The sequence below is a fragment of the Hyla sarda genome, chromosome 2, assembly GCF_029499605.1.
Source record: "Hyla sarda isolate aHylSar1 chromosome 2, aHylSar1.hap1, whole genome shotgun sequence".
NCBI classification, from domain to species: Eukaryota; Metazoa; Chordata; class Amphibia; order Anura; family Hylidae; genus Hyla; species Hyla sarda.
The window spans coordinates 367,824,104-367,850,680 of record NC_079190.1 but is presented as its reverse complement, the minus strand read 5'-3'; the positions used below and the strand labels follow the sequence as shown (position 1 = coordinate 367,850,680).

Below are 26,577 nucleotides of genomic sequence, written 5' to 3'. Positions count from 1 at the left end.
TGGCTTGGAAGGCCATTCTGTTCATCTCTGCTAACATTCCTATCTACAAATCTTAAGTATATCTGGCTTTACGGAGAGCAAAACAGCTGCTTATTGCAGTAGTCACAATCCAGTCTATGGAAATCCAGAGAGGTGAACACGAAAATGACCTTGATCCAGTGCCAGTAACACAGATATGTGACAACAGCCCATTACAAACCTCTTACACCCTGTTAGATGCATTTCTAGTGCCTGACTGTATAAACTATATTTACAAACTCATGACCACAAATATTTTTGGTTATAAACAAATACATAAAATGATTCTACCCAAATGTGACCAAAACATTTAACTAAAATAACTGAGGCTGTTTTTAGGGCTGTAAAATGGATATTTCACTGTTTTTAGGGCTATAAAATGGATATTTCACCACTCAAAAATACAAACATATATACATACGGCTATAAAATTAAAAGGGGTCATCTGGACAGTTATGATTATTTAATACATCTGGAGGGAAAACCACAAAGTTACCCAGCCCAGTCTCCACTGCTGCCGTTTTCCCAAGCATCTGGTCCCTGCTGTGGTCCTCTTTGTAGTTTAGTGATGTACCATGCAAAGAGGAACCAGACAACATGTCACCGTAACTAGGATGCTCTTTGTTATTTTCCCTGCAGCCTGGACCACATATTAAAATATCCTCACTGCCAACACAACCCCTTTAAGTGTCAGTCATATTTTTCCCTCCATTTACGTGACAATATAAAGCTACACTTGGAATGAATGTTGGGCTTTTTTATGGCCCTATTTACATGCCAGTGTGAAATATGCTCAAGTCCAAAAATTGTCCCTAAAGAAAATAAAAGTCTAAAAAAAAAAAAAATAATAATTTAAATGCCAGACTCTTCTTTGCCTAATATATAATTAGTATTAGTATCACTAAACACCATCTGTACATACCTGCTCTTTCTCCAGCATATCAGATTTCCTCAAAATCTTCATTGCATAGACATGACCAGTATCTTTTTTCTGAACCAGTCTAACCTAAATAAAAATAAAAAAAATTAAAAAACAAAATTTTGGCTTTTTAGGATTTGCACTCATTTTCTTTCTTAGCTCATATTCCTATAGGTTACAACACTTTCACAAATTAAAGCGATACATTTGGTCTTCTTACCTCCCCAAAAGCGCCTCTTCCTATTACTTTCAGAGACTCAAAATCCTCTAGTCCCAAACGTGTTCTTTTCAGTCGCAGAAACTCTGTTTCTTTTCGTGCATGTGCTGACCTTCGCATCTTTTTCTATATCAGAATGCAATACATAATCGGAATTACTGAGCAACAGTACAGGGACTGACTAAAAGCGGATCTGACAAGCTGTTCAGCGGCAGTAAACTCAATACACTGGGTTATAGTATCCACCTCAAAGCCACAGTTTTCCTTGCCGTTATAAAACATTTTAATCTGGTTCTCCTTCAATATAACCCTGTGTTTTGGTATTAGGGTGGGTGGTTCACCCACCCTAATACCAAAACACAGGGTTATATTGAAGGAGAACCAGATTAAAATGTTATAAAATGGCAGTTATCCTTTATATGGGCACTGTCAGATACAAAAACTTTTGATATGTTGTAAAGAATGTATAAACAATAGGTTTTGCAATTGCTTTCATTAGAAAATGTTCAGTATTTCATAAAGAAAAAGCCAGTCAAACAACTGCCCCCCCCCCGCCTCCTTGAACACATACTAGTCCTGCTGTGTCCATGCATCATCACCTATGTCATGGACACACTTCCTTGATTGACAGCTGTGAGCTCAGAACTCACAGCTGGAGGAAAAATCCTCCCACTGTCAGCTTGTGCCCCGCTACTGTCAGTGAGGACAAGCTGGGAGTTATAGTTTTGCTAATGCTAGGGGAGATGTGAGCAGACAGCATACTGAGGGAGGGGGCGGAGACCTGCACAGTGAGGCCACACCCCCTCCCTTTGAGAGGAATTCAGACTAGTGAGCTAAGTTAAAAGTGTAATTAAAAAAAAAAAATAGGCACTAGACACATAAAAATTAGATGTACATGGTCAGGATTAGGTACTAAGTGATATATACTGACCCCCACAGTATAAAAACAGCATTTAGAACATTTACTTCCGAAAGCTGGCCAGTGGAGTACCCCTTTAAAAGGGATAGGACTTTGTTACTGGCTCTGTATATCTAGCACACATACAAAGCTACAACATGGGTGTGTGTATTCCTCCTTACTTAAATACTTGATTCAAATTAAAACTATGAACAAACATGTAAGCAACTCCATGCCAATAAGCCCTTGGAAAGGCATATTTTCAGGGTTCCTGGTAATTTTGTCAGAGAAAATTGTGCTATTTATTTTACAATAATTAAAATTCCTAGGATAGTTTTCAGGGTAGGATAATTGTGAACAGAACGTCTTTATTAATGTGTGTCTGAAGTTTTATGGCAGGCAGTGGTGAGATTCCGAGCTGGAAAAGTCAACAACCATTATATACCCTATTTATTTATTATTTTTTGAAACTTATAAAATGATACCTATGGCTATTTAGTTAAAACCCCCTAACATTATATTCAGACATTTACAGACGAAAATACATTTGATAACCCACACACTTTTTGAGGTAACATTAAAACTTTTCATATTAGTGTATACCCAGAGTTAAAGGGGTTATCCAGGAAAAAAAAAATGTTTTATACATCAACCAGCTCCAGCCAAGTTAAACAGATTTGTATATTATTTCTATTAAAAAATCTTAATCCTTTCAGTACTTATGAGCTTCTAAAGTTAAGGTTGTTCTTTTTTGTCTAAGTTCTCTCTGATGACACGTGTCTCGGGAACCGCCCAGTTTAGAAGAGGTTTGCTATGGGGATTTGCTTCTAAACTGGGCAGTTCCCGAGACACGTGTCAGAAGAGAGGACTTAGAAAAGAACAACCTTAACTTCAGAAGCTCATAAGTACTGAAAGGATTAAGATTTTTTTAATAGAAGTAATTTACAAATCTGTTTAACTTTCTGGAGCCAGTTGATATATCAAAAAAAAAAAAAAGTTTTTTTCCTGGATAACCCCTTAACTTTTGGATATCTATGTCAATGGCTAATGTACTTACCTAAGGAAAACTGTATTCACACACAGTTTTCGGCCCTAGTCTTTTCACCCTCAAAAAAGTTTGGTTTGTTTTTCCTTAAAAAAATGCTGTTTTATCTAAAATAACAGCTGCATAATAATACAATTTGCATTACTAATTTTTTTCCCAATTAAACACAAACATAAAAAGTAGTCCGTTTGTCTTTTGTACTGTAAAATGGCAAAAAAGGATAGTTTATTTGGTGCAAAAGATGGTTGAAAAAGCGATGTGTGAACCTGACCGCAAATATTTAAAAAAAATATACCCACTATGCTCTTAAAATAATAACTACGGTAGTTTGTCTATGGTACCAAATTACAGAAATATTCTATATCATCAGGCAAGTTTCAGTTATTCTGCATCATCCTATGTCATGTACTGGGTAGTCCAGTGTTACCCAAACAGGGTGCCTTCAGCTGTTGAAGAACTACAACTCCCAGCATGCCCGGACAGCCTTTGGCTGTCCGGGCATGCTGGAAGTTGTAGTTCTGCAGCAGCTGGAGGCACCCTGGTTGGGAAGCACTTGGTTAATCTGAAGTGTAGTATGTTTAATATGCTTTGAAGTCAAATAATTTACATGCGTGTAACAAGACCGGAACTTGTTCTTTGCTTCAAAGCAACTGACATTTTTCTGAAACCGTGCAGAAGCATATTTTAATAGTCAAAAAATTAGATAGTTGGAGGATTTTTTTTGTGTACAGACTAGAGCCTTAAAAAGGTGGTGCAGCTTAATTGGGTATTCCACAATTTTTTTTTAATTTTTCTTTCTTTTTCATCAACTGGCTCCAGAAAGTTAAACAGATTTGTAAAATTACTTCTATTAACCCCCTCATTTTTGCACTTTAGTTTATTCCTCCTCACCTTCTAAAAATCCTAACACTTTCAATTTTCCACCAATAAATCCATATGAGGGCTTGTTCTTTGCGCCAACAATTTTACTATGTAATACCATTAATAAATTTCACTACAAAATCTATGGCGAAACCAGAAAAAAAAAATTAATTGTGGGTCAAAATTGAAAAAAAAAACAAAAAAAAAACAAAGAAAGCCACTTAGTAATTTTTAGCGTCCTCCGTTTCTACGCAGTGCATTGCACCTTATATTTTTTCTGTAGGTCAATACGGTCGTAAAGATACCCAATTTATATAGGTTTGATTTTACTACTAAAAAAAATAAAACTACATGCACCAAAATTAATACGTTAAAAATGTCCTCTTCTGACCCCTATAACTTAAAGGGTACCTCTCATCAAAAAAAACTTTTGATATATTATAGATTAATGTATGCAGAATAACTTTACAATTGCATGTTATTAAAAAATATGCTTCTTTCTATTTAATTTTCCACTTTGAAGAAATGACCACTAGGGGTCTCCCTACCAGTCCTGGCAGCAAGCATTTCAGACTCATGCTGGAGTCCTAAACACTATGAGCTGCCAGTCTGCCTTGTTCACAAAGGAGAACACTCAGAGCTGCCAGCCTGCTTTGTTCACAGTCTGTTTGGCTGTGAACAAAGCAGGCTGGCAGCTCTGAGTGTTTAGGACTCCAGCATGAGTCAGAAATGCTTGCTGACAGGACTGATCGGGAAAAATACAATAGAAAGAAGCATATTTTTCATTAACATGCTATTGGAAAGTTATTCAACATTCATTAATCTAAAATATATCAAAAGTTTATTTGATGAGAGGTAAGACCGGAAGAAGCAAGCACTTACGCGCGAAACTGCCAGGGTAGCCTCAGAACGCCACACACCAGCACCGATGCCGAGACCCAGCACTCCGTCACCGGACCTCGACATCTGTCTCTGCTTTGCGGCGAGTGCACGTATGTGCTCCTTTTTGTATTTACTTTGGATACTTAACACTGTTGTATGTGCACCCCGCCAGAGACACAGACATAGGTCATCGAGGACCGTTCTACTGACATAAGGTGATATTGTTCTCAAGAGTGCTCTCCCCCTTTCTGTTGCTTTTGTGTAATTTACAAATCTGTTTAACTTTCTGGCACCAGTTGATTAAAAAAAATAAAAAATAAAAGTGTTTTCCAGCGGAGTACCGCTTTAATAAACAAACACAATTAAAAACCTAAATGTGTGAACAAACACAAACTAGTAATTGTAAAAACACACACACAGGTTAACAACAACATTTCAGAAGTACCTAGTCACGCCCCCTCCCATAGACTTGCATAGAGGGGGCGTGGACTGACATCACGAGGGGCGGGGTCGACCCCCGCGCGCACACAGCGTTCAGAACTAAAATGTTTCGAACGCTGTCCAGTGGAGTACCCCTTTAAGTGCTAATCTATTAGCAAAGTGTACATTCCTAGTTAAGACTAGACCAGGTAGTAGGAGTTTATGCAACAAATTAATATATAACTGCAATCTATGCGAGACTTTAGATCAGCTATGAAACACAACCAAAAATAAATAAATGAAAGCTTAAGGGAGTAGAGGGGAAGTACACCAGCACTGCATAGTAATGTCTGTATTTCCTCATACTGTTCTGGAAAGGTGCAGCAGACACAAAGAAATCTACTTGGTGTATAAAAAGATATAGTGACCCTCTACAACTGCTGTAAAACTACAAGTGCCAAGACACCTGGGAAGTGAACGATAACAGACCAACTATCAGTTTATTTATGGTGCACAACTGTTCAGAACACAGATAAAGAGTTCAGAAATTATTATGTAACAACTTGAAGGTCATCAGCACAGAGACTGCCTTCTCCAGGGTCTGCAGAGGTACAGTGATCCCTCAACTTACAATGGCCTCAACATACAATAGTTTCAACATACGATGGTCTTTTCTGGACCATTGTAACTTGAAACCAGACTCAACATACAATGCTATGGAATCTGCGAAACGTGTCAATGACTGGAAGAAACGACCAATCAGAATCGATATTTCACTGGTAAAACCCCTGTATTCCTAAAGTGCATGCACTGACTGGTGTCTGGTAGCGCCCCCTACAGTACAGGGAGGTATTTCATGTTCTGTACTCTTTACCTGTGCCAGGGTTAGCTTCTCCTTTAGGCATCAGGTGAGGGCGGCTCCATTTTCTTTTTTTTTTTTAGGACACTGTGTGTTCTGTACAGGACCCTGAAGAAGCTTCTGTCCTCTACATAGACCAGTGTTTCCAAAAGAGGTTGCCTCCAGCTGTTGTAAAACTATAACTCCCAGCATGCCCGGACAGCCGAAGGCTGTCCGGGCATGCTGGGAGTTGTAGTTTTGCAACATCTGGAGGCACTCTGGTTGAGAAACACTGAAAGAGACAGTGATTTACAGCTCCCAGCAGATCTTTCTTACTTTTATATGTAAGGACTTGCTTTATCTGCATTAGTTATCTACTTAGTTTTCTTTAATCCTCACTTTTTCCTATTTTTGGATGACATTTTGGTGGCTTCAGAACCAATTACCAGGTTTCCATAAAGTTATGGTCTCAACATACGATGGTTTCAACATACAATGGTCATCCTGGAATCAATTAATATTGTAACTTGAGGGACTACTGTATAGGAAAAAAAAGCTGTGATGGCGCTCCCAAGGAAATAACCCGAAGTCGTGGGTATTGGTGAAAAAAATAATTTATTCTTTATTATTATTTATTTACTTTTCACCAATACCCACGACTTCGGGTTATTTCCTTGGGAGCGCCAGCGCAGCTTTTTTCTCCTATACCTCTGCATTACTCTACAGACTCTCCCCTGGGCTCCGTCCTCACGCTGCTGGCCTGCATACCAAGCTACCATCACCGGCAAGGAATACGCTACCCCCACCTGGGTACCCTCCTATACCGGCTAAAGACCTACAACGCACCCGACGCTACCTCCGCTTTTCTCCTCCATTTATTGATCTCCAGGGTCTGTCATAGATGGCAACAACAGGAATTTCAGTCCAGCACAACCTCAGCCAAATTTATTCTTCATCAACAGCAAACACATTTCTGCAACAATGGGGGAGATTTATCCAAAGCTGTGCAGAAGAAGAGTGGAGCAGTTGCCCATAGCAACCAGGCTGCTTCTTTCATTTTTAAAGAGGCCTGTGAAAAAGGAAAGAAGCGATCTGATTGGTTGCCATGGGCAACTGCTCCACTCTTCCTCTACACAGGTTTTGACAAATCTCCCCCATTGTGTACAATATACAAAACAAGAGCCTGCTAGACTGAGCTATCACTAAACTACACATTAACCGAGTTCCAATCTGTCTGAATGAGCCTAGCACTAAGGGGGAGATTTATCAAAACCTGTGCAAAGGGAAAGGTGCCCCGTTGCCCATAGCAACCAATCAGATTGCTTCTTTACTTTTTGCATTATTAAATGCCTTATTAAAAATGAAAGAAACAATCTGATTGGTTGCTATGGGCAACTCAGCAACTTTTCCTCTGGACAGGTATTGATAAATCTCCCCCTCAATGCTGTAAGCATCACATGTGTCACATACCAGAAAGTCTCCCACTAGGCTTGTCCTTGGCTCCTGCAGGCTTTGCAATGTTTGTCTCTTCCAACACTAGGAGTCACTTACCTTGCCTACTGTGCAGACCTCCAGTATATTAGCCTACTAATGAGCTGACCTCCAGGACTTGGGCTGTCAGGCTGAAACAATAACCTGCACTCACCAGAAAGGGAATGACAGGCTCCACTACCAATCATCCTGTCATTCCATAATATCCAGGACTGTAAAGAAGACTCATCAAAGTCCCCAATAAGCTGTGTCTTGCTAAGGATAGCCAGATACCCCGGAGATAGACAAATTTGATGGTACCTGACAATAATACAGTGGTCCCTCAAGTTACAATATTAATTGGTTCCAGGACGACCATTGTATGTTAAGACCAGAACTCTATGGAAACCTGGTAATTGGTTCTGGAGCCACCAAAATGTCATCCAAAAATTGGAAAAAGTGAGGATTAAAAGGAAAAATAAGTAGATTAATATAGATAAAGCAAATCCTTACATATAAAAGTAAGAAAGATCTGTTGGGAGCTGTAAATCACTGTCTGTGTCAGTGTTTCCCAAGCAGGGAGACTCCAGCTGTTGCAAAACTACAACTTCCAGCATGCCCGGACAGCCTTTGGCTGTCCAGGCATGCTGGGAGTTGTAGTTTTGCAACAGCTGGGGGCACCCTGCTTGGGGAAACACTGGTCTATGTTGAGGACAGGAGCTTCTTCAGTGTCCTGTACAGTACAGGAAATATCCTAAAAAAGGAAAATGGAGCCGCCCTCACCTGGTGTCTAAAGGAGCAGGTAACCCTGGTACAGGTAAAGAGTACAGAACATGTAATACCTCCCTGTACTGTAGGGGGCACTACCAGACATCAGTCAGTGCATATGCTTCAGTAATACAGGGGTTTTACCAGTAAATTGCCCATTCTGATTGGTAGGTTCTTGCGGCCATTGACACGTTGCACAGATCTGGATTGTCCGTAGCATTGTATGTTGAGTCTGGTTTCAACTTACAATGGTCCAGAAAAGACCATTGTATGTTGAAACTATTGTATGTTGAGGCCATTGTAGGTTGAGGGATTATTGTATTTTGTCGCACAACCTTTTGAGGAAGTCACTGTAATCCAGCTATTTCTGTAAGTGTAAATGATACTTCTGCACTTGTCTCCAGGTATTTTGGCCCACTCCTCATACGATACTGCTCCAGCTGTCTCAGATGTGAAGGGCTCCTTCTCCAGACTGCATGTTTCTGCTCCTTTCACAGATGTTCTATAAGAATTACATCGGGCCTCATAGAAGCCACTTCAGAAGAGTCCAATGTGTTGCTGTTAGCTGCTCTCGAGTGTTCTTAGCTGTATGCTTTGGGTTATTATCCTGTTGGAGGACCCATGACCAAGCTTCCTGACCATGGGCAGCACATGTCGCTCCAGATTGCATCGTACACTGTACAGATTTAATTCCACAAGTATCTTGGCCCACTCTTCATAAACTGCTCCAGCTGTCTGGGGTGTGAAGGGTGCCTTCTCCAGAATGCATATTCCACATATATTCAATAGGATTCAGATCAAGGCTCATAGAAGGGCACTTCAGAATAGCCCAATGTTTTTCTCATATCCATTCTTGGGTTTTTTAGCTGTGTGTTAAGATACAGTTCTACGTTCGCAAATGCAAAAATGAAACAAAATAAATAACACTGTACCTACTGTCAAGCATAGTGGAGGCTTGATTATGTTCTGAGACGGCTTTTCTGCACAGGGTACAATGAAATCTCAAGACTATCAAGGCATTCTGGAAAGAAATGTGCTGCCCAGGGTCAGGAAGCTTGGTCATAGGTCACCAAAACACACAGCTTAAAATACCCAAGAATGGCTAAGAGTAAAACAGACTATCCTGAAGTGGCCTCCTATGAGCCCTGATTAGAGATGAGCGAACTTACAGTAAATTCGATTCGTCACGAACTTCTGGGCTCGGCAGTTGATGACTTTTCCTGCATAAATTAGTTCAGCTTTCAGGTGCTCCGATGGGCTGGAAAAGGTGGATACAGTCCTAGGAGACTCTTTCCTAGGAATGTATCCACCTTTTCCAGCCCACCGGAGCACCTGAAGGCTGAACTAATTTACGCAGGATAAGTCATCAACTGCCGAGCCGAGAAGTTCGTGACGAATCGAATTTACTGTAAGTTCGCTCATCTCTAGTCCTGATGTAAATCCTATTGAACATCTGTGGAAGGAGCTAAACATGCAGTCTGGAGAAGGTACCCTTCACACCCCAGACAGCTGGAGCAGTTTGCCTATGAGGAGTGGGCCAAGATAATTCCACATGAATCTTCCACACGGACATTGCTGTAAATGGGATTCTGCTGCTCTGTTCCCATGGCAGAAAATCCTGATTCCGGTGTCTACAAAACCATTAAACACTTTCAATGTTTTTGAGGATTCCACAAAGAAATGCATTGTCGTCTATGAGACTGCGCATTTCCAGCGGTCCTAGTGTCGGCATGTTCTGCCGGCGGTACGTTGTCTGTAGAATGTCCGCACCGAAATTTTCTGTGTGGACATTCCACCGTGTGAACATAGCCTTACAGGAATCGCTTGTTCGTAGTGACTGCCTTCATAAGATTGGGCAACAAAATATTAAGTTCAGAGTACTGTCATTTTCCTCTAGGCCAGTTTTATCTTAAGGTTTTTGTTTTAAATGATTTTGTTGTATCACAATTTAGAACGCAATGTTTGATTTTAAGAGTTAATTTTCAGTAATTTTTATTCATTATTACTTTTGTCAGTTTCAAGTTATTTTAGAGAGCATTGTGGGTTTTCCTGTCTTTAATGGACAGGTACCAACAATTTTGTCCACATTTGTATATATATCATTGTCTATGAAGCAGTGCTTGGCTATGTTCATATAGATTTAAATTGTGGGATAAACCCTTTAAAAAAAAGGAGTAGTCTGGTGAAAAAGAACTTATCCCATATCCAAGGATAGGGGATTAGTTATAGATCGCGGGGGGTCCGAGCACTGGGACCCCCCCACGATCTCCTGCTCTGGGTTTTGCCAGTTTGCCAGAAGCTGACGTCCGTACCCCACAGGAAGCCACGGCCAGCACACCCCCTCCTCCATGTATCTTTATGGGGTACATGGAGGGGTGTGTCGGCCGACGCTGTGCGGGGCCGACACACCCGTGCCGACTGCCGGGACCCGTGCAGGAGATTGTGGGGGGTCCCAGCGCTCGGACCCCCACAATCTATAACGTATGCCCTATTCTTGAATAGGGGATAAGTTATTTGACACCAGACTACTCCTTTAAGGGAGAAGATGAGCAGTTGCACATCTTATTACCCCGACACAAAATATGCATAGCATTATACTTCACCGCACAACTGTTGGTGTGGCATTTTGGCATGTCTGCTTTAGAACATGTACGGGTATATGACTTTATTTTTATAATTAAAGTCCAGGCAGGACTAAGGCCATTTTCTCCCCCAATTATTATTTTTTTTTTTTATTCATTGTATCCAATAAGAAAATATCATGGTTTAGATTTATTAATCTGCCTGAAACCAGAATTATCTGGTTTTGTCCATAACAACCAAATAGAAGTAATTTACAAATCTGTTTAACTTTCTGGCACCAGCTGATTTGAAAGAAAAGGTTTTCCAGTGGAGTACCCCTTTAAGGTGTCTGTCAATACAATTATTTGGGAGGTCATACCTAGTCTGTAAGAATCAAAAACTATACATGCTAGCAAATATATGGCAAATTATAACAATTAACCTTTTGTGACCCTAACAATTGAAGAGTTAGGGATCATGTGTTTGACCCTGACATCCAATTATGTCTAATATGGACATTGAACTTGTATAGTGTGATGCTACAGCCATACTTTATTCTAGGGATCGACCGATATAGTTTTTTTTAGGGCAGATATCGATACTCTGTGGAGGTTAGGGCCGATAGCCAATAACTTATACCGATATCCCGTTATAAGTTAACGGCTATTTATCCCCCCCGGCGACAGCGCTGCAGATCATTGATTTAAAGCGGGCACTTTAAATCAATGAACTGCAGCGGCTTTTGCGGTGCCAGAGACCGCCGCTGCCACCCGCTTCTCTCCCCCTGCCTGTCCTGGGGTCCTGAGCGGCGTGGTGCGGTGGTGGGGGGGTGCAGTGCGGTGGTGGGAGGTGCGGCAAGGTGGGGCATTATCAGATTATCGGCAAGGTAATTGCCGATAACGTCCAAAATCGTGAATATCGGCCAAACCGATAATCGGTCGATCCCTACTTTATTCCCTACTTCTAGCTTATTTACTACAAGTATATTGGTATGAGAGACAGGGCAGGCAGAAGGGAGTATGACAGCAGGATCAGACAACGCTGTTTTGTTTGTATAGATGCTGTAGACACAAAACAGAATGTTTTAAGTAATACTATATTAAAGTTTACTTAATTTTTGCATCTGAGATGCAAAATAAAGTTGGTTGTGAAGGTGGATGTGGCTTTTAAGAAATCATGCATATGTGAACTGCTGCCTGGAAACTGGATTTGTAGATTCAATCCAATACCAAACATCAAGGAAGCTTTGGTATTAATACACAGACAGGCACTAACATTTTTGACTGCTGAACACTGCAAGAATAGTGATCCCTTCACCATGTAGGTCACTGCTTCTTGGATACAGATTTTATCACAGCTAAGAAGATAAAGTCACCACATTCAAAGTCAGTCATCTATTATTCATTCAGTTAATTCCAGCTATACCGCTCTATTTACCTCTTCATCTCGGAGGCCTTCTTGCTCCATGACCTTTTCTAGCCTCTTTTGCCTAAAAACAGAAGAAATTGGAAGGTAAAAAAAAAGAAATAAAAATTGCACACACACATTTAAGATGATAATTTACATTACCTCATAATAATTTGCTTAACCATGCACACTAACCTATTGGCTGGGTCCACACAATGTATTTTGCTTAGTATGGAGTAGGTCCAAAACAGAGTAAAAGATACAAGTATTTCCATTAGGGTATGTTCACATGTATGGTATATGCTGCAGATTTCTCATATGGTATGTGTGATAATATATTTTTTCTGGCAGTTCCCCTTCTGGTTTTGACTAAAAATACAGACCAAAATACTACATGTGAACACAGCCATAGGACAGCTGCTTATGCAGAGAACTAATTCCTTAACCCTTTAAAGGGGTATTCCAGGATTTTTTTTTATTTGACTATGCTACAGGGGCAGTAAAGTTAGTGTTGTTCATAATATAGTGTCTGTACCTGAGTGTGACGGTTTTCTCACAATTCTTATGTGATTTTCGCCCCAATATTTATTTTTAACCGCATACAAAATGACTGTTGTCTCAGATTTTTCCCAGCTTGCAATGCGGCCGAAACCTAACTTACTAGACAGCTGACAACAGGGAGCCTGTCTGCTTCAATGGGTGGAGGGATCGCTTGGTGGGAGAGAGATCAATCTGCAGCTAATGCAACAGCTGTAGGTACCCTGATTGAAAACCACAGGTCTTTTGAATGGATGCAGCTCATTTATGTTTCAATGGGTGGGGTGGCTGATGTGTGGGAGGGAAGAAAATGGAATTATGGGATTTGTAGTCAAAAAAAGAAAAGTCAAAACAGGAAATACCAATTCACTAAAAGCTAGCCACAATGTTATGGTAATCTCACAACATAGCCATTTAGCCCCAAGACAAGCAGAGATCCTTCCTAAGCATGTCCATTACTGTCTGCCAGTTACGTACTAAAATCACCTTCTGGTGGATAACCCCTTTAAGGACATGTTTTTTCAATTTTCTACTTTCGTATTTTCCACCTCACATTCTAAAAATCATAACGCTTTAAATTTTCCCCCTACAGACCCATATGAGGGCTTATTTTTTGTGCCACCAATTGTACTTTCTAATTACTTAAGCCTTTTCAACACAAAATCTACGGTGCATAAAAAAAAAAAAAAAAGTATATATATATTTCTTTATATTTTCATATTCTTTGTGGGGCAGAATTGAAAAAAAAATTCAATTTTTTAACTTTTGGGGGGTTCCGGTTCTACATTGTGCACTTTTCAGTAAAAATGCACCTTATCTTTGTTCTGTAGGTCCATATGATTAAAATGATACCCAACTTATATAGGTTTTATTCTGTATTACTTCTTTAAAAAAAATTCTAACTATTTGTACAAAAATGTGCATGTTTAAAAACATCCTCTTCTGACCCCTATAACTTTTTTTTATATTTCTGTATACAGGGCTGTATGAGGGATAATATTTTGCGCCTAAAGTTTTCATTGGTACCATTTGTGTTTTGATGAGATTTTATGATCGCCTTTTATACATTGTTAGGGTATACAAAGTGACCAAAAATACGCAATTTAGGATTTAAAAATTTTTTTTTTTTTTTTTTTTTTTACGTGTACGCTATTGACCATGCGGTTTAACTAATATTTTTGTAGTTCGGACATTTATGCATGTGGCAATACCACATGTTTATTTTTGTGAAATTTTTTTTAATGGGAAAAGGGGGGTGTCATTCAAACTTTTATTAGGGAAAGGGGTTAAATCCCATTTATAAACTTTTTTCCCCACTATTTTTTAGTCCCCATAGGGGACTATTCCATGCAATCTTTAGATTGCATACACTGTACAATGCTATGTCATAGCATAGCACTGATCAGTGTTATCTGTGCTTGACTGCTCCAGCCTGCTATGGCTAACTGGAGCATCGAGGGACAGATCGGTTGGCGAGGAGGCAGGTAAGGGCCCTCACGCCATCCTCTCCGCTGTTCGGGACGCCACGATTTCACCATGGTGTTCCCAAACAGCCCACTAGGCAGGATGAAGTTTTAAAGGGTCAATACCGTACATCAGCCCAATCGGCGATATCAGCATTAGCCGCGGGTCCTGGTTGCAGATAGCTTCACATATACGTCCATTGTTCTTAAGGAGTTAAAGGGGTAATGCAGCCAAAATTAAAAGGGGTTATCAAGGAAAAAACTTTTTTTTATATATATCAACTGGCTCCAGAAAGTTAAACAGATTTGTAAATGACTTATATTAAAAAATCTTAATCCTTTCAGTACTTATGAGCTGAAGTTGAGATGTTATTTTCTGTCTAAGTGCTCTCTGATGACACGTGTCTCAGGAACCGCCCAGTTTAGAACCAAATCCTCATAGCAAACCTCTTCTACTCTGTGCAGTTCCCAAGACAAGCAGAGATGTCAGCAGAAAGCACTGTTGCCAGACAGAAAACAACAACTCAACTTCAGCAGCTGATAATTATTGAAAGGTTTAAGATTTTTTAATAGAAGTAATTTACAAATCTGTTTAACTTTCTGGAGCATGTTGATATTTAAAAAAAAAATAAAAAAAAATATTTTTTTTTTCCTGGAATACCCCTTTAAGTTATCCCCTATCCACAGGATAGGGGATAGCGACGATGATGCCTGTGTGCTTGTCTCGGGTCTCTTTAGAGCTCCCATAGAAATCAATGGAGCGTGTGGAGTCTACCGCACGCTGCTGGACCCCCGCCAATCAACAACTTATTCCCTATACTGTGGAAAGGGAATAAGTAAATTTTGGCTGCAGTACCCCTTTAATGTAGTAAATTTAGACAGTATGGAAATTAAATGAATGGCATAACTTGAAAATTTTTTTTTTTTTTTTTTTTTTACAAGCTGGAGTACTCTGATGAGAGCAAGTTCTTTCCACTGCAAAAATGTTATATCAACTGGCTCCAGAAAGTTAAACAGATTTGTAAATGACTTCTATTAAAAAATCTTAATCCTTCCAATAATTATCAGCTGCTGAAGTTGAGTTGTTGTTTTCTGTCTGGCAACAGTGCTCTCTGCTGACATCTCTGCTTGTCTAGGGAACTGCACAGAGTAGAAGAGGTTTGTTATGGGGATTTGCTTCTACTCTGGACAGTTCCTGAGACACGTGTCATCAGAGAGCACAGACAGAAAAGAACAACTCAACTTCAGCAGCTGAAAGGATTAAGACTTTTTAATAGAAATAATTTTCAAATCTGTAACTTTCTGGATCCTGTTGATATATATTTAAAAAAAAAAAAAGTTTTCTCCTGGATAACCCCTTTAATAAAAAAAACCTTTCACAATGATAAGCCATCCTTAGCATAGGGCATTAATATTTGATTGTGGAGTTCCACTCCTATGATCCCTCCTGAGCAGCAGAATAACTGCAGAGCCCCATCTTTACATGCAGCACTACGTCCGTTAATAACGGAGAGAACTTAGGTACTATTACCCAGTCAATGAGCTAATCCACGGGCATCTTGGCAGTAGTGGGCAGCCTTGATCAGAACATGCAATTAATGTTCGGTTGGTGCTGTTTCAACTCTTAAGATCCCATGCATCAGGGTAGTAAGACTTCAGTACCGCTAAATTGGGGTAGGACTGTGTAGAGGTCCCGTACATTAGGGGGTATACATCAGCAACCTGTCAACAAAGAATGCAGACATATACCGCACTGTACTGGCAGTGGGTCTATTGAATTTAATGAGCTGAACTTAGTCAACTAGTGATGATGTTTGGTCCAGTCCCTGTACATAAATGTTTATTTTGTAAGCTTTAAAAGTGAAGTCTGCTATGCTTTTGAATCTCCTAAAATAAAGTATATATGCAAAAAATGGACCAAATGTAGGTATTGACTTGGCTGCAGTCTATATAGCATAGTATGGAATACCCACAGTGTTACACCTATCTTAGGGTCTTCTAGCTGCACTACGCTCTTTACACAACGCCTATTAACCTCTATGGTCACTATGTAAAGTGTGCAAACACAGTCCACTTGGCCATCACTGGACATGAGGACTTTATTCTCAAAACTTGTGCCGGTCATAGAGATGGGTGATATTTATGGCAATGTCAAGATGGGAATATTTTAGGGAATTCTGTATTTTAATAGATTTTTCATGATCATACCAGTCATACAAACATTGAGTTGTAGCCACCAAATACCTTAGCTCCCGTTCTTCATGTTGGGTGATGAGGTTACTGTAGAAGTTTTCTAGCGTCATCTTTGTCATGGTAACACGTTCTTTTGTGTGGTTGCTCATTGGGAAACATGGAGTTTGCTCAGTCATTGCCATGTCTATTATACAGAAGAAATATAGCCTTAAGTTAAACTTTGGTTTTGACCGTTTAGAAATAAAATAGTCTCACAGTGAAGGTAAAACAAAGCTGAACACAATGTTACTACATAGTCCGAGTTGCTCAAGACACTTCTCATGCAGAGGAAAGTCATCACGCTCTTATGTATTGTACCAATCACATGGATCTACTCCTATAGAAGAAACAAAACTCAAGTACTACAGAGAAAATTTCTCTAGCTGTACCTCCGCACATCCATAAAATATTTAGTCCATCCACAAGTCACTCCTGGAGCATATTGTATATACTATATATTGTATAGTAAAGCTGCTTTCAGATAACTAGGGTCCCGATACACAGCATTTATATAAATAGTGGTATACAGCATCCATAATAATATATACTGCAGTGAGATCAGGCTTGAACTTACACGTACAGTACAAAGTGCTGTGTATTGTCCAAATAAGACTGGGTTCACACCTACATTGGAAGCTGCTGCAAAAATAACAGTATGTTGTGCTATTGTCTGGTAGAATGCCCCCTATTAAAGTCAACAGGGTCCATGGGGCACCACTCACATCTGGTATGTACTGGCAAAATTTTTTTTTTATTCTGCTCCAATGACAGAGCAGAGCAACAGAAGATACAATGCAGATGTGGAACAAGCCTAAATAATGCTCAGATGTATCACGAGATTATCATTGCCACAGGGTCTTGGGCTGCATCTTCTTCAGATTTCAGGCAAAGGGCTGCGGCTTAGACTAAAAAAAAGTGGGAGCACCCATTACTAACTTCAGTAATAAGTTGATTTGGTTAAAGTATTCCGGTCATTTAAAAAAAATATTTGACTAACAGACATGTCAAAAGTTTTATAAGCCAAAGAGTCAGTGATGAGATTCACATCGATCAGTGGAACGAGCAAGGAGAAGCACGCAATAGGAAGCTTCACTCCCCGGCTCGCACTGAAGCAGCATGTAGATCACTGCGTGTTGGGTAGTGAAGCAAGCTTCCAAGTTCTTCTTCCTGCTCTTCTACCGATTGTGGGGGGGAGGGGGGGGGGGGTGTTCTACTTATTGTAGGCTGCAGGGGGGAGGAAGTAAAGTCATACCCAGGGTTAGAGTCATGTAGGCTTATTGGGCACTGCTTTCACAGGTGCCCAGGGGGCAAACCCTTTATGCCAAGTGCCCAGATAAAACTTTTGTTCCTAGTACTAAGCCCCCGCCCTCTTGGCTAAGCCCCCACCCTCTTAGTCAACAGCCAAAGATGAAACGGATCAACAGTAGATTGACAAGAGGATTTATACATGCTGCAAACAGGGAGGGCGACTAGATTTCTTTATTAAAGGAGTTGTGCAGCAATATACTTTGAAAAGTGGCCAGGCTAAATGTGTAACAAGAAAAAAATTAAATGAAAAAAATAAAATAAAGAAAACACTGTATTCACCTATCATGTCCCCTGCTGATGCATTTCTGACAATGCCTGGTCCTTAGTAATCACACTTTGTCTTGGCACAAAAAAAAAAAGAGTTGCCCACTCAGCCAGTGTCTGAGGCGAGTCACTATTGCAGCTTAATTGTGTCGAGATGTCATCAGGGAGTGGTGATCGGTGGGGACCTGGAACCAATGGGAAGGCAGCAGTTGGGGATCTGAGTAGTAGAGTTCAGGGTAGATATATTATATACACACACTGACATAAATAAGTGTATATATACATATATTGCACTCAGATGGAAATATTGACAGACCAAGAAGGGGGGGGGGGGGGTGCATCAATGGACAGACAAAAGCAGGATGGTCATTTTCATGAATTGCAGACCACCAGTAGATAAGATAGAGTAGTTCGATCACAATCTGCTCCTACAACCTCCTTAACCACTATCCAGCTATCACATATGACAGCCCCCTTAATAGTAATACGAGGGACGCTAACAGCTTAGCCACATGTGCAGGACATCCTGTGTCCACGTGTTGCCTCTATGGCACGGCCTCCAACTGGCATATTTCAGGAGGATAATGCTCGCCCACATACAGCAAAGATTTCCTTCAAGAATGTCTCTCTCTTGCAACAGATTGCAACACTTCCTTGGCCTCCCGGACGCCATATTTATTGCCTATCGAGGGGATATGGGCAACGTATGAGTGTGCAGGATCTACAGGTCCAGCTACAACATCTATGGGCAAATTTGCTGCAAGATGCTAAACGGAACCTGTATGCCTCCATGCCAATCAGTATCTCATCTTGTATACAGGCTAGTGGGGGCCAAACAGTGTACAGTTAAAGGGGTACTCCACCCCTAGACATCTTATCCCCTATCCCCAGCAGCGGAACCCCGGCAATCAGACATCTTATCCCCCATCATTTGGATAGGGGATACGATGTCTAGGGGTGGAGTACCCCTTTAACAATTTGTACAGCTTTCCCCCAATAAACATTATTTCACCCTTATATTGTAATTCCTTACATAAATCTTCATTACATTCACATACAAAGTTTCTTTCGATTCCAACAACTCCTTTATGGGGATTTTTGCGAATCAGCATATGTACTATAAGGGTAAGGTCACACATGTCGTATTTTGCTGTGTATTTGCTGCTGCATATTTTCCTACCCACTGAAGTCAATGGGTAGCAAAACCAGCTGCAGAAACAGCAAAATACGGCACCTGTGACCCTACCATAAGGCTATGTTCACATGTCAGAATGTCCGCATTCACTCTTTCTGCAGACACTGAAAATGGAATTTCTGTGAACTTGGCCTAAGAGCGTATTCTCACAACAAAAACGTCTGTACAACCATATCAACTGATTCAAGTGGTTCTAGGACCCCTCAGACATGCACCGTCACATTAACTGTAATACATATCTGAAAGGATTCACCCCCCCCCCCCCCAAATTTTTTTTAAACTACCATTAATTTCAACATGATCTTTCAAGTGGAAAAGCTCTGAAAAAGTGGCATATAACTTTTTCAGCACAGGGTTTTTTTTTTTTTTTGTTAACCAAATTTTTTGGGTGTGGTTTTAGGCTTTTTTTTTGCCTGTGTGAACGTACTGTAGGGTCACATGAGCAGCGTATCATTTACAGACACTGCTTGCAATAATGTTTAAATATGTACAATCTTTATAAACAATACACTATAGGATTTTCATTTTTTGTTCCGTAGGGGAAATAACAGTCACAATAGTTTATAAGGAAACATATTGTAATGATCAGTGTTACCTGTAAACAGGCCTTGGCTAACAATTCTAAATTTTTTACACAAACAACTGTTTCCACACCCAACATAACTGGCAAAACGTGTCTGAAGAAAACATAGCTGAGCCAGAGGTAAGTCATGCTACTGAACACACGTGTAAGCTAAAGCATTCCAGAGCCATAGACCTCAAGGTTGGAGTCATGACTGTGGTACAGAAATAAAGGTAATACATTTATTTACAATGTGTGCCCCAGGCCAATGTTATATGTAAATGACCATCCATGCTGATGTTCTTCAGTCATAACAAAAAGTTAAATAATAGAGGAAAGGGACAGGGGCAAAGCATTTAGGGTATAGAATTATTCAAGAAAAACAACCAGAAAGTAGCAGATAGCTTGCAAATATAATGTGCCAGGGCAAGCCTACAGGGGTTAAAGGAGATATCCAGTGCTGAAAAACATATCCCCTATCCTTAAGTTTCAAATCGTGGTGGGTCCGACCGCTGGGGCCCCCAGCGATCTCCTGTAGGGGCCCTGGCAGCTACCGTGAAGGGGGCGTGTTTACCACCGAACGAAGCGCTGCCTTCGGCAATCTCCGGCTCTGCCATAGCACTGTATTGAGGGGGTGTGTCGGCCACCACTTCATGCGGTGGTCTACACCCGCTATCTGGCCAGCCGGGGCCCCCATTCAGGAGATCATGTGGGGGCCCCAGTGGTCATATCCCCCACCCCCACCCCACGAACTAAAACTTATCCCCTATCCTTAGGATAGGGGATATGTTTTTCAGCACTGGACTATCCATTTAATTGTAGTCTGGGGATAACCCTGTAAAGTGAGCCAGTCAGCTGCTTATGGTATGTAAATGCTAGCTGTGGAAAAACAACGTTCAGACGTTGGGTTTGAAAATCTCCTGCGATGGGGCATTTTTCAAAATGATCAACTTTAATCCCTACTCCCGTAAGCAGGCATGGAATGGAACCCTCCCAGCTTCGTAGACTCTTTGGGTGCTGGGAACTTCATGGAAAGACCAAAGGCTGTGCCCAACAGCTATAAGGTAGTTGACAATGGCAGGGGGGGGGGGGGGGGGGGAGTAGTTTGCAGCCACATTTGTAATGCTGTTATTGCTAAATACCAATGCTGTTAGTATTAAAAGAGTACCTGTTGCCAAAAAACTTAATATTGTATTCCTTGTTTAATTAGCAGACACTTTCCCATTCACTTGCTTTTAAAATCATCAACATAAATGTTTAAAATGTAATTTTAAAAAAAAACGGGCACTAGATGGCTCTGTTCCCTGCTGCAATTAATACAGTGTGTGTGGTCTCCTCCCAGCCTGGCAAGAGACCAAACTCAGGAAGTGCTTCTCTGCACTGACAGCTCTGCACAGAGACTCACTGAAACATGCATAGAGCCTGAGGTCTACTATTCATCACAGTAACTATGTGAGGACGGAAGTGATCCCCCAGCAGGCTTCAGTGATATCATGCCTGTTGGGAGATTGCACAATGTGAGCAAGAATAAAGGTATGATACAGACATTTTTTTTTTTTTTTTTAAAGGGTGTAGTAGGAGTAGTTAGGGAACATAGCATGAGATAGGAGTAGTTGGGGAACATAGCTTGAAATAGTTTAGAAGTTTATTTGGTGACAGGTACTTTTTAAGATATTATATATGTAGTCTAACATTGTGGCACTGTGGAGATTCCTTACTCTTGGTCCCTTCCCCCATGGCAATGTAGAACACACAACGGGATACTTGTGTTTGGCAGTACAGCAAGGTGTGTGTCACAAAACTATGCATGTGTAAAAAGGGTCTCACCAACAGCTCTGCTTACTGTTAAAGTGGTTATCTGAGAAAACAGTGAGGCGGATCAGAGCAACATCACTGGATTCAGCAGGCAGAAGACAGGTGAGTATAGTGGATTTTAGCCCTGTAGCAGGTTATCATTGTATGTTGAGACCATAACTCGGAAAACTGGCAATTGGTTCTGAAGTCACCAAAATGTCATCCAAAAATAGGTAAAAAAGTGAGGATTAAACAAAAATAAGCAGATAACTAATTAGATAAAGCAAATCCTTCCATATAAAAGTAAGAAAGATCTGCTGGGAGATGTAAATCACTGTCTATGTAGAGGACAGGAGCTTCTTCAGGGTACACGCTATGTCCTATAAAAGTAACATGGAGCCGCCCTTACCTGGTGTCCAAAGGAGCAGCCAACCCTGGCACAGGTAAAGAGTAGTACAGACCATGTATTACCTCCCTGTACTATAGGGGGCGCTACCAGACACCAGTCAGTGCATGCACTTCAGTAATACAGGGGTTTTACCAGTAAATGCCCATTCTGATTGGTCAGTTCTTCAGCCATTGACACGTTTCACAGATCTGGACTGTCCGTAGCATTGTATGTTGAGTTTGGTTTCAAGCTACAATGGTCCAGAATAGACCATTGTATGCTGAGGCCATTGTAAGTTGAGGGATCACTGTATTGCATTCCTTTTGTCACACTTACTGTAGTATTACTTATAGGTTCTTTAGTAGGGATCAACCGATTATAGGTTTGGCCGACATTATCGGCCGATATTCACGATTTTGGACGTTATTGGTATCGGCAATTACCTTGCTGATATGCAGATAATTCCCGCCCCCCCACCGCACGCTGCCCCATTGCCTCCCCCCATCTACGGTTTTATAATTACCTGTTCCCGGGGTCTGGGGCCCGCGCTGCTTTTGGCTCCTGCTGCGTCCTGCATTACGCTGTGTGCTGCGCAGCGAAATGACGAGTGACGTCCTCAACGCGACGTCACCGTCAGTGCGCACAGTGAAAGCTCAGGACGGGAGACAGAAGTAGCACGGGCTCCGGACCCTGGGAACATGTAATTATAAAACCGGGGATGGGGGAGGCAATGGGGCAGCGTGCGGTGGGTGGGGGGGGGGGGGGGTTTGATCAGTGGCGGTGGTTGGGAGGACCCCCGGAAAGGCAGGTTGAGAGAAGCGGGTGGCGGCGGCGGTCTCTGGCCCAGCAAAAGCCGCTGCAGTTCATTGATTCAAAGCGCCCGCTTTAAATCAATCATCTGCAGCGGCTTCTTCGGGGCCGGGGGGGTAGGAGAAATAGCCGATAATTTATACCAGAATATCGGTCTGAAAGGCCATAGATTATCGACGGCACAAAAAAAAAAAAAAAAAACGAAAACGATATCGGTCGATCCCTATTCTTTAGTTAACTCCTTCTTTACCTGTGAGGGCACTGCCTTATACAAGCTGTGCACTGGTCAGATCAGGGTCACCTCTTAGGACTTTATTACTACTTGTGGTTGTGTGTTCACACGCATTTTTACCTTCTGTAACCAGTGATTTATGCAATGAAAAAGTATTTTTAGAAATAATTCTGCATGGAGGCATAACTCCCTCCCTATAACACATAGGTCATATGGGGCAGCCACATATACAAGAGACATTTATTGGCACATTCCTGAAATAACGAAAGGCTAGGATCATATTGGGATGGACGTCCTGCATAGATTCCAGGCTAGATTCTGCTTTTGGACATGTCAAGTGTTTTCATCTCTTGGGGTCTGGGTGTTCAGATACTTGCCGATCTTTAGAAGGAGTCAGAAGAAAAATGCGGCTGTGCTCCCCTAAAGATCGGTAGGCATCAGAACACCCAGACCCCTCCAGATAAAAACTTTTATCTTTTCAAACTGATTTTTTTTACTGACAGGGTTTCCAGTTTTAGTGCAAAATTGCCCTGCTAGTACAGGTCTGTGGTCCCATACCATAATGTCAGTGTTTCCCAACCAGGGTTCCTCCAGCTGTTGCAAAACTACAACTCCCAGCATGCCCGGACAGCCTTTGGCTGTCCGGGCATGCTGGGAGTTGTAGTTTTGCAACAGCTGGAGGCGCCCTGGTTGGGAAACACTGCATAATGTTCTCCATAAACTGAGCACAGGACACTGCATCCAATGATTGGCCTCAGCCGTCAGGTGCATATGCCCCAAGGTGGTAATGAGTTTATGTTTATTGTTTGTTTGTTTGTTTGTGTTTGTTTGTTGTTTTCCCTACATTTTGTGTCCCAGGGTAAAGGCAACATACTGTATGTGCAATAAGAACAGGGCTGTACACCAGTGTTGCATACACGAGTCTAAAACAGTGTTTTCCCAACTCCGGCTGTTAGAAAACTACAAATCCCAGCATGCCCAGACAGCCTTTGCCCAGCTTGCCATGCTGGGAGTTGTAGTTTTGCAACAATTGGAGGCACACAGACACATATTTATGTGTATATGACACAAGCCATCTTTCTGCCACCCTTGTGTCACTATATGGCCATGATTTATAAAGTGACACTAAAATGTCATGGAAATTCAACATACAAAGCACTGATCTGAGACTGCCCAGGTGTTGTGAAACTACAACTCCCAGCACAACAGTTTTACAACAGCTGTAGAGAGTGTCCAGATATCCGGCCCACAGACAGACTTCAGAGAGCGATCAGTGGAAAGAAAACAAAGAAGTCTCCGTATATAGGGCGCAGGCGCCGCACCGACACCCTACAGTGTACCTCCATAACATAGTCACTTCTTAGCCTCCCCCGTGCAAAGCTTTTTGGATCAGTCCATCCAACACGTCCTTGTCTCTGTAGAACGAACCACAAGACCGAAAGGGAGACAAGACCAAACAGAGCTCCTGGTATTGGCTGCTTACCTCCCGCCCAGTCCTCAGCCGGTCCACGGCTATGAGAGCCCCACACCTCCCTTATACCGGAGGAACAACAGCAATTGTGTACTATGAGCCCTATACCTGTCTTACACTCAACGGAGGAGCTCCACAAAACTTACCGTAGATGCTAGATCCCAGTGAGTTCCAGGACCTTTGATGATGTCATGGCCATGTGATCAGTCACATGTGTGGGAGGAGTCAAGCTCTGGGCTGTGTTGCTGGAAATGAGTCTTGTAGTTTTCTCTTGACTAGTTGGATATGAAACTGACGTCATGATGAGGTAATAGGGGGTGGGGATGACCTCATAAGCTTTGGAAAACTTAGTTGACTATGTTAAAGTGTACTGGAAAGAAGTAATGTACAACTTGCAGTTTGTTTATTTTTATTTTTTAGATTAACCCTTTAACTCCTTAAGGAGTCATGGAGGGAGATTTATTAAGGGATTTAGGCAGCTTTTTTTGCTTACAAAAGTCGCCTAAGCAATTTTTTTGTGCGACTTTTGTGGATAAGCAAAAAATGCCAATTTGCCCTACCTACGGTAAGTAATTTTCAGTTATTACTTTGCAGTGGTCCTGGATTTATCATTGCGAAAGTCGAAGGTAAGCAAATAAAAATCGCATACTCCCTTGTTTTATTTTATGGCAGCCCAAGCAATATATCTTTTTTGTAAAATACCCCTGGGGATTTAGGGATTGGGGACAACGATGAATCAACAACAACAGGGGCATAGTGTTTGAGATTTTAACCTCTTAAGGACGTAGGGCTTACCTGTACGCCCTACGCCCAGTATTTAAAATGGGGTCGTACCGGGTCGGTCCCAGCAGCTAACGATAGCCGGTACCCTGGGCTAATAGCGTGCGGCACCGATCGTTGTGCCACGCGCTATTTACCCTTTAGACGCGGCGATCAAAGTTGATTGCCGCATCTAAAATGAAAGTGAAAGCTTCCCAGCAGCTCAGTCAGGCTGATCGGGACTATCTCAATAAAATCGCGATGTCCCGATCAGCTAGCACGCGAGCGGAGGACCCCTTACCTTGCTCCATCGCATCCGATCGCGCTACAGTCTTGAGCGATAGACCGCCAATAAAACACTGATCTATGCAAAGCTATGATTTTGCAGGGATCAGTGTAAAAGATCAGTGTGTGCAGTGTTATAGCCCCCTATGGGAGCTATAACACTGCAAAAAAAAAGTTAATAGAGGTCATTTAACCCCTTCCCTGATAAAAGTTTGAATCACCCCCCTTTTCCCATAAAAAAAAAAAGCACCGTGTAAATAAAAATAAACATATGTGGTATCGTCGCGTGCGGAAATGTCCAAATTATAAAAATATATTGTTTAAACCGCACGGTCAATGACACAATTTTTTTCTTCAATTTTGTCGCACAATGAATTTTTTGCCCGTTTCGCCATGGATTTTTCTGTAAAATGACTAATGTCACTGCAAAGTGGAATTGGTGGCGCACAAAATAAGCCATAATATGGAATTTTATATGCAAAATTGAAAGCGTTATGATTTTTAGAAGGTGGGGTTAATGAGCTGTTTTATTGGCCCTTAGAAATGAGCACTGCAGGCTCATAACACTAGGGAGAGCTCTCCCAGTTACATAATATAGGAGCCAATACCAGCAGCGTTTCTTTTAATATATATCACAAAGCGTTCTAACATACGCAATAGAAGTGATGTTTTAGGGGAGGGAACTTATTAAGAGGGTTTTTTTTTATCCCGGACTGAGGCCCGAGGGTTGATGTTGGTATATCTTTTCTTTAGTTACAATGGGAGTTATCATTTAATGGTATTTCCTTATGGGTGCTGTGTATATTTGGGGCTGTGTGTGTATATGGGGGCTGTGTATGTGTGTATATGGGGGCTGTGTATATATGGGGGCTGTATAAGTATGTATATGGAGGCTGTGTATGTGTCTATATGGGGGCTGTGTATGAGTATATATGGGGGCTATGTATATATGGGGTAGGTGTATGTGTGTAT

At 41.4% G+C, this 26,577-nt stretch overlaps 1 protein-coding gene across 7 annotated transcripts in view; it reads right to left on the bottom strand.

Annotated features, from left to right (window-relative positions):
- LOC130356623 (serine/threonine-protein kinase 38) overlaps positions 1–24,828 on the bottom strand; it is a 68,787-nt gene extending 43,959 nt beyond the window's left edge. The window contains exons 1-6 of one of the 7 annotated variants that reach the window (XM_056558388.1): positions 24,708–24,803; positions 18,125–18,294; positions 16,550–16,682; positions 12,336–12,387; positions 1,158–1,280; positions 941–1,024 (exon numbers count right to left, since the gene is read on the bottom strand). In XM_056558388.1, the coding sequence (XP_056414363.1) occupies positions 941–1,024; positions 1,158–1,280; positions 12,336–12,387; positions 16,550–16,682; positions 18,125–18,131 (399 nt within the window). In that variant the 5' untranslated portion in view covers positions 18,132–18,294; positions 24,708–24,803. Of the gene's footprint in view, positions 1–940; positions 1,025–1,157; positions 1,281–12,335; positions 12,388–16,549; positions 16,683–18,124; positions 18,295–24,430; positions 24,532–24,573; positions 24,687–24,707 lie in introns of those variants that run through there. The other 6 variants (XM_056558386.1, XM_056558389.1, XM_056558390.1 and 3 more) reach the window with 6 other exon arrangements.
- Between the last annotated feature and the right edge of the window lie 1,749 nt (positions 24,829–26,577).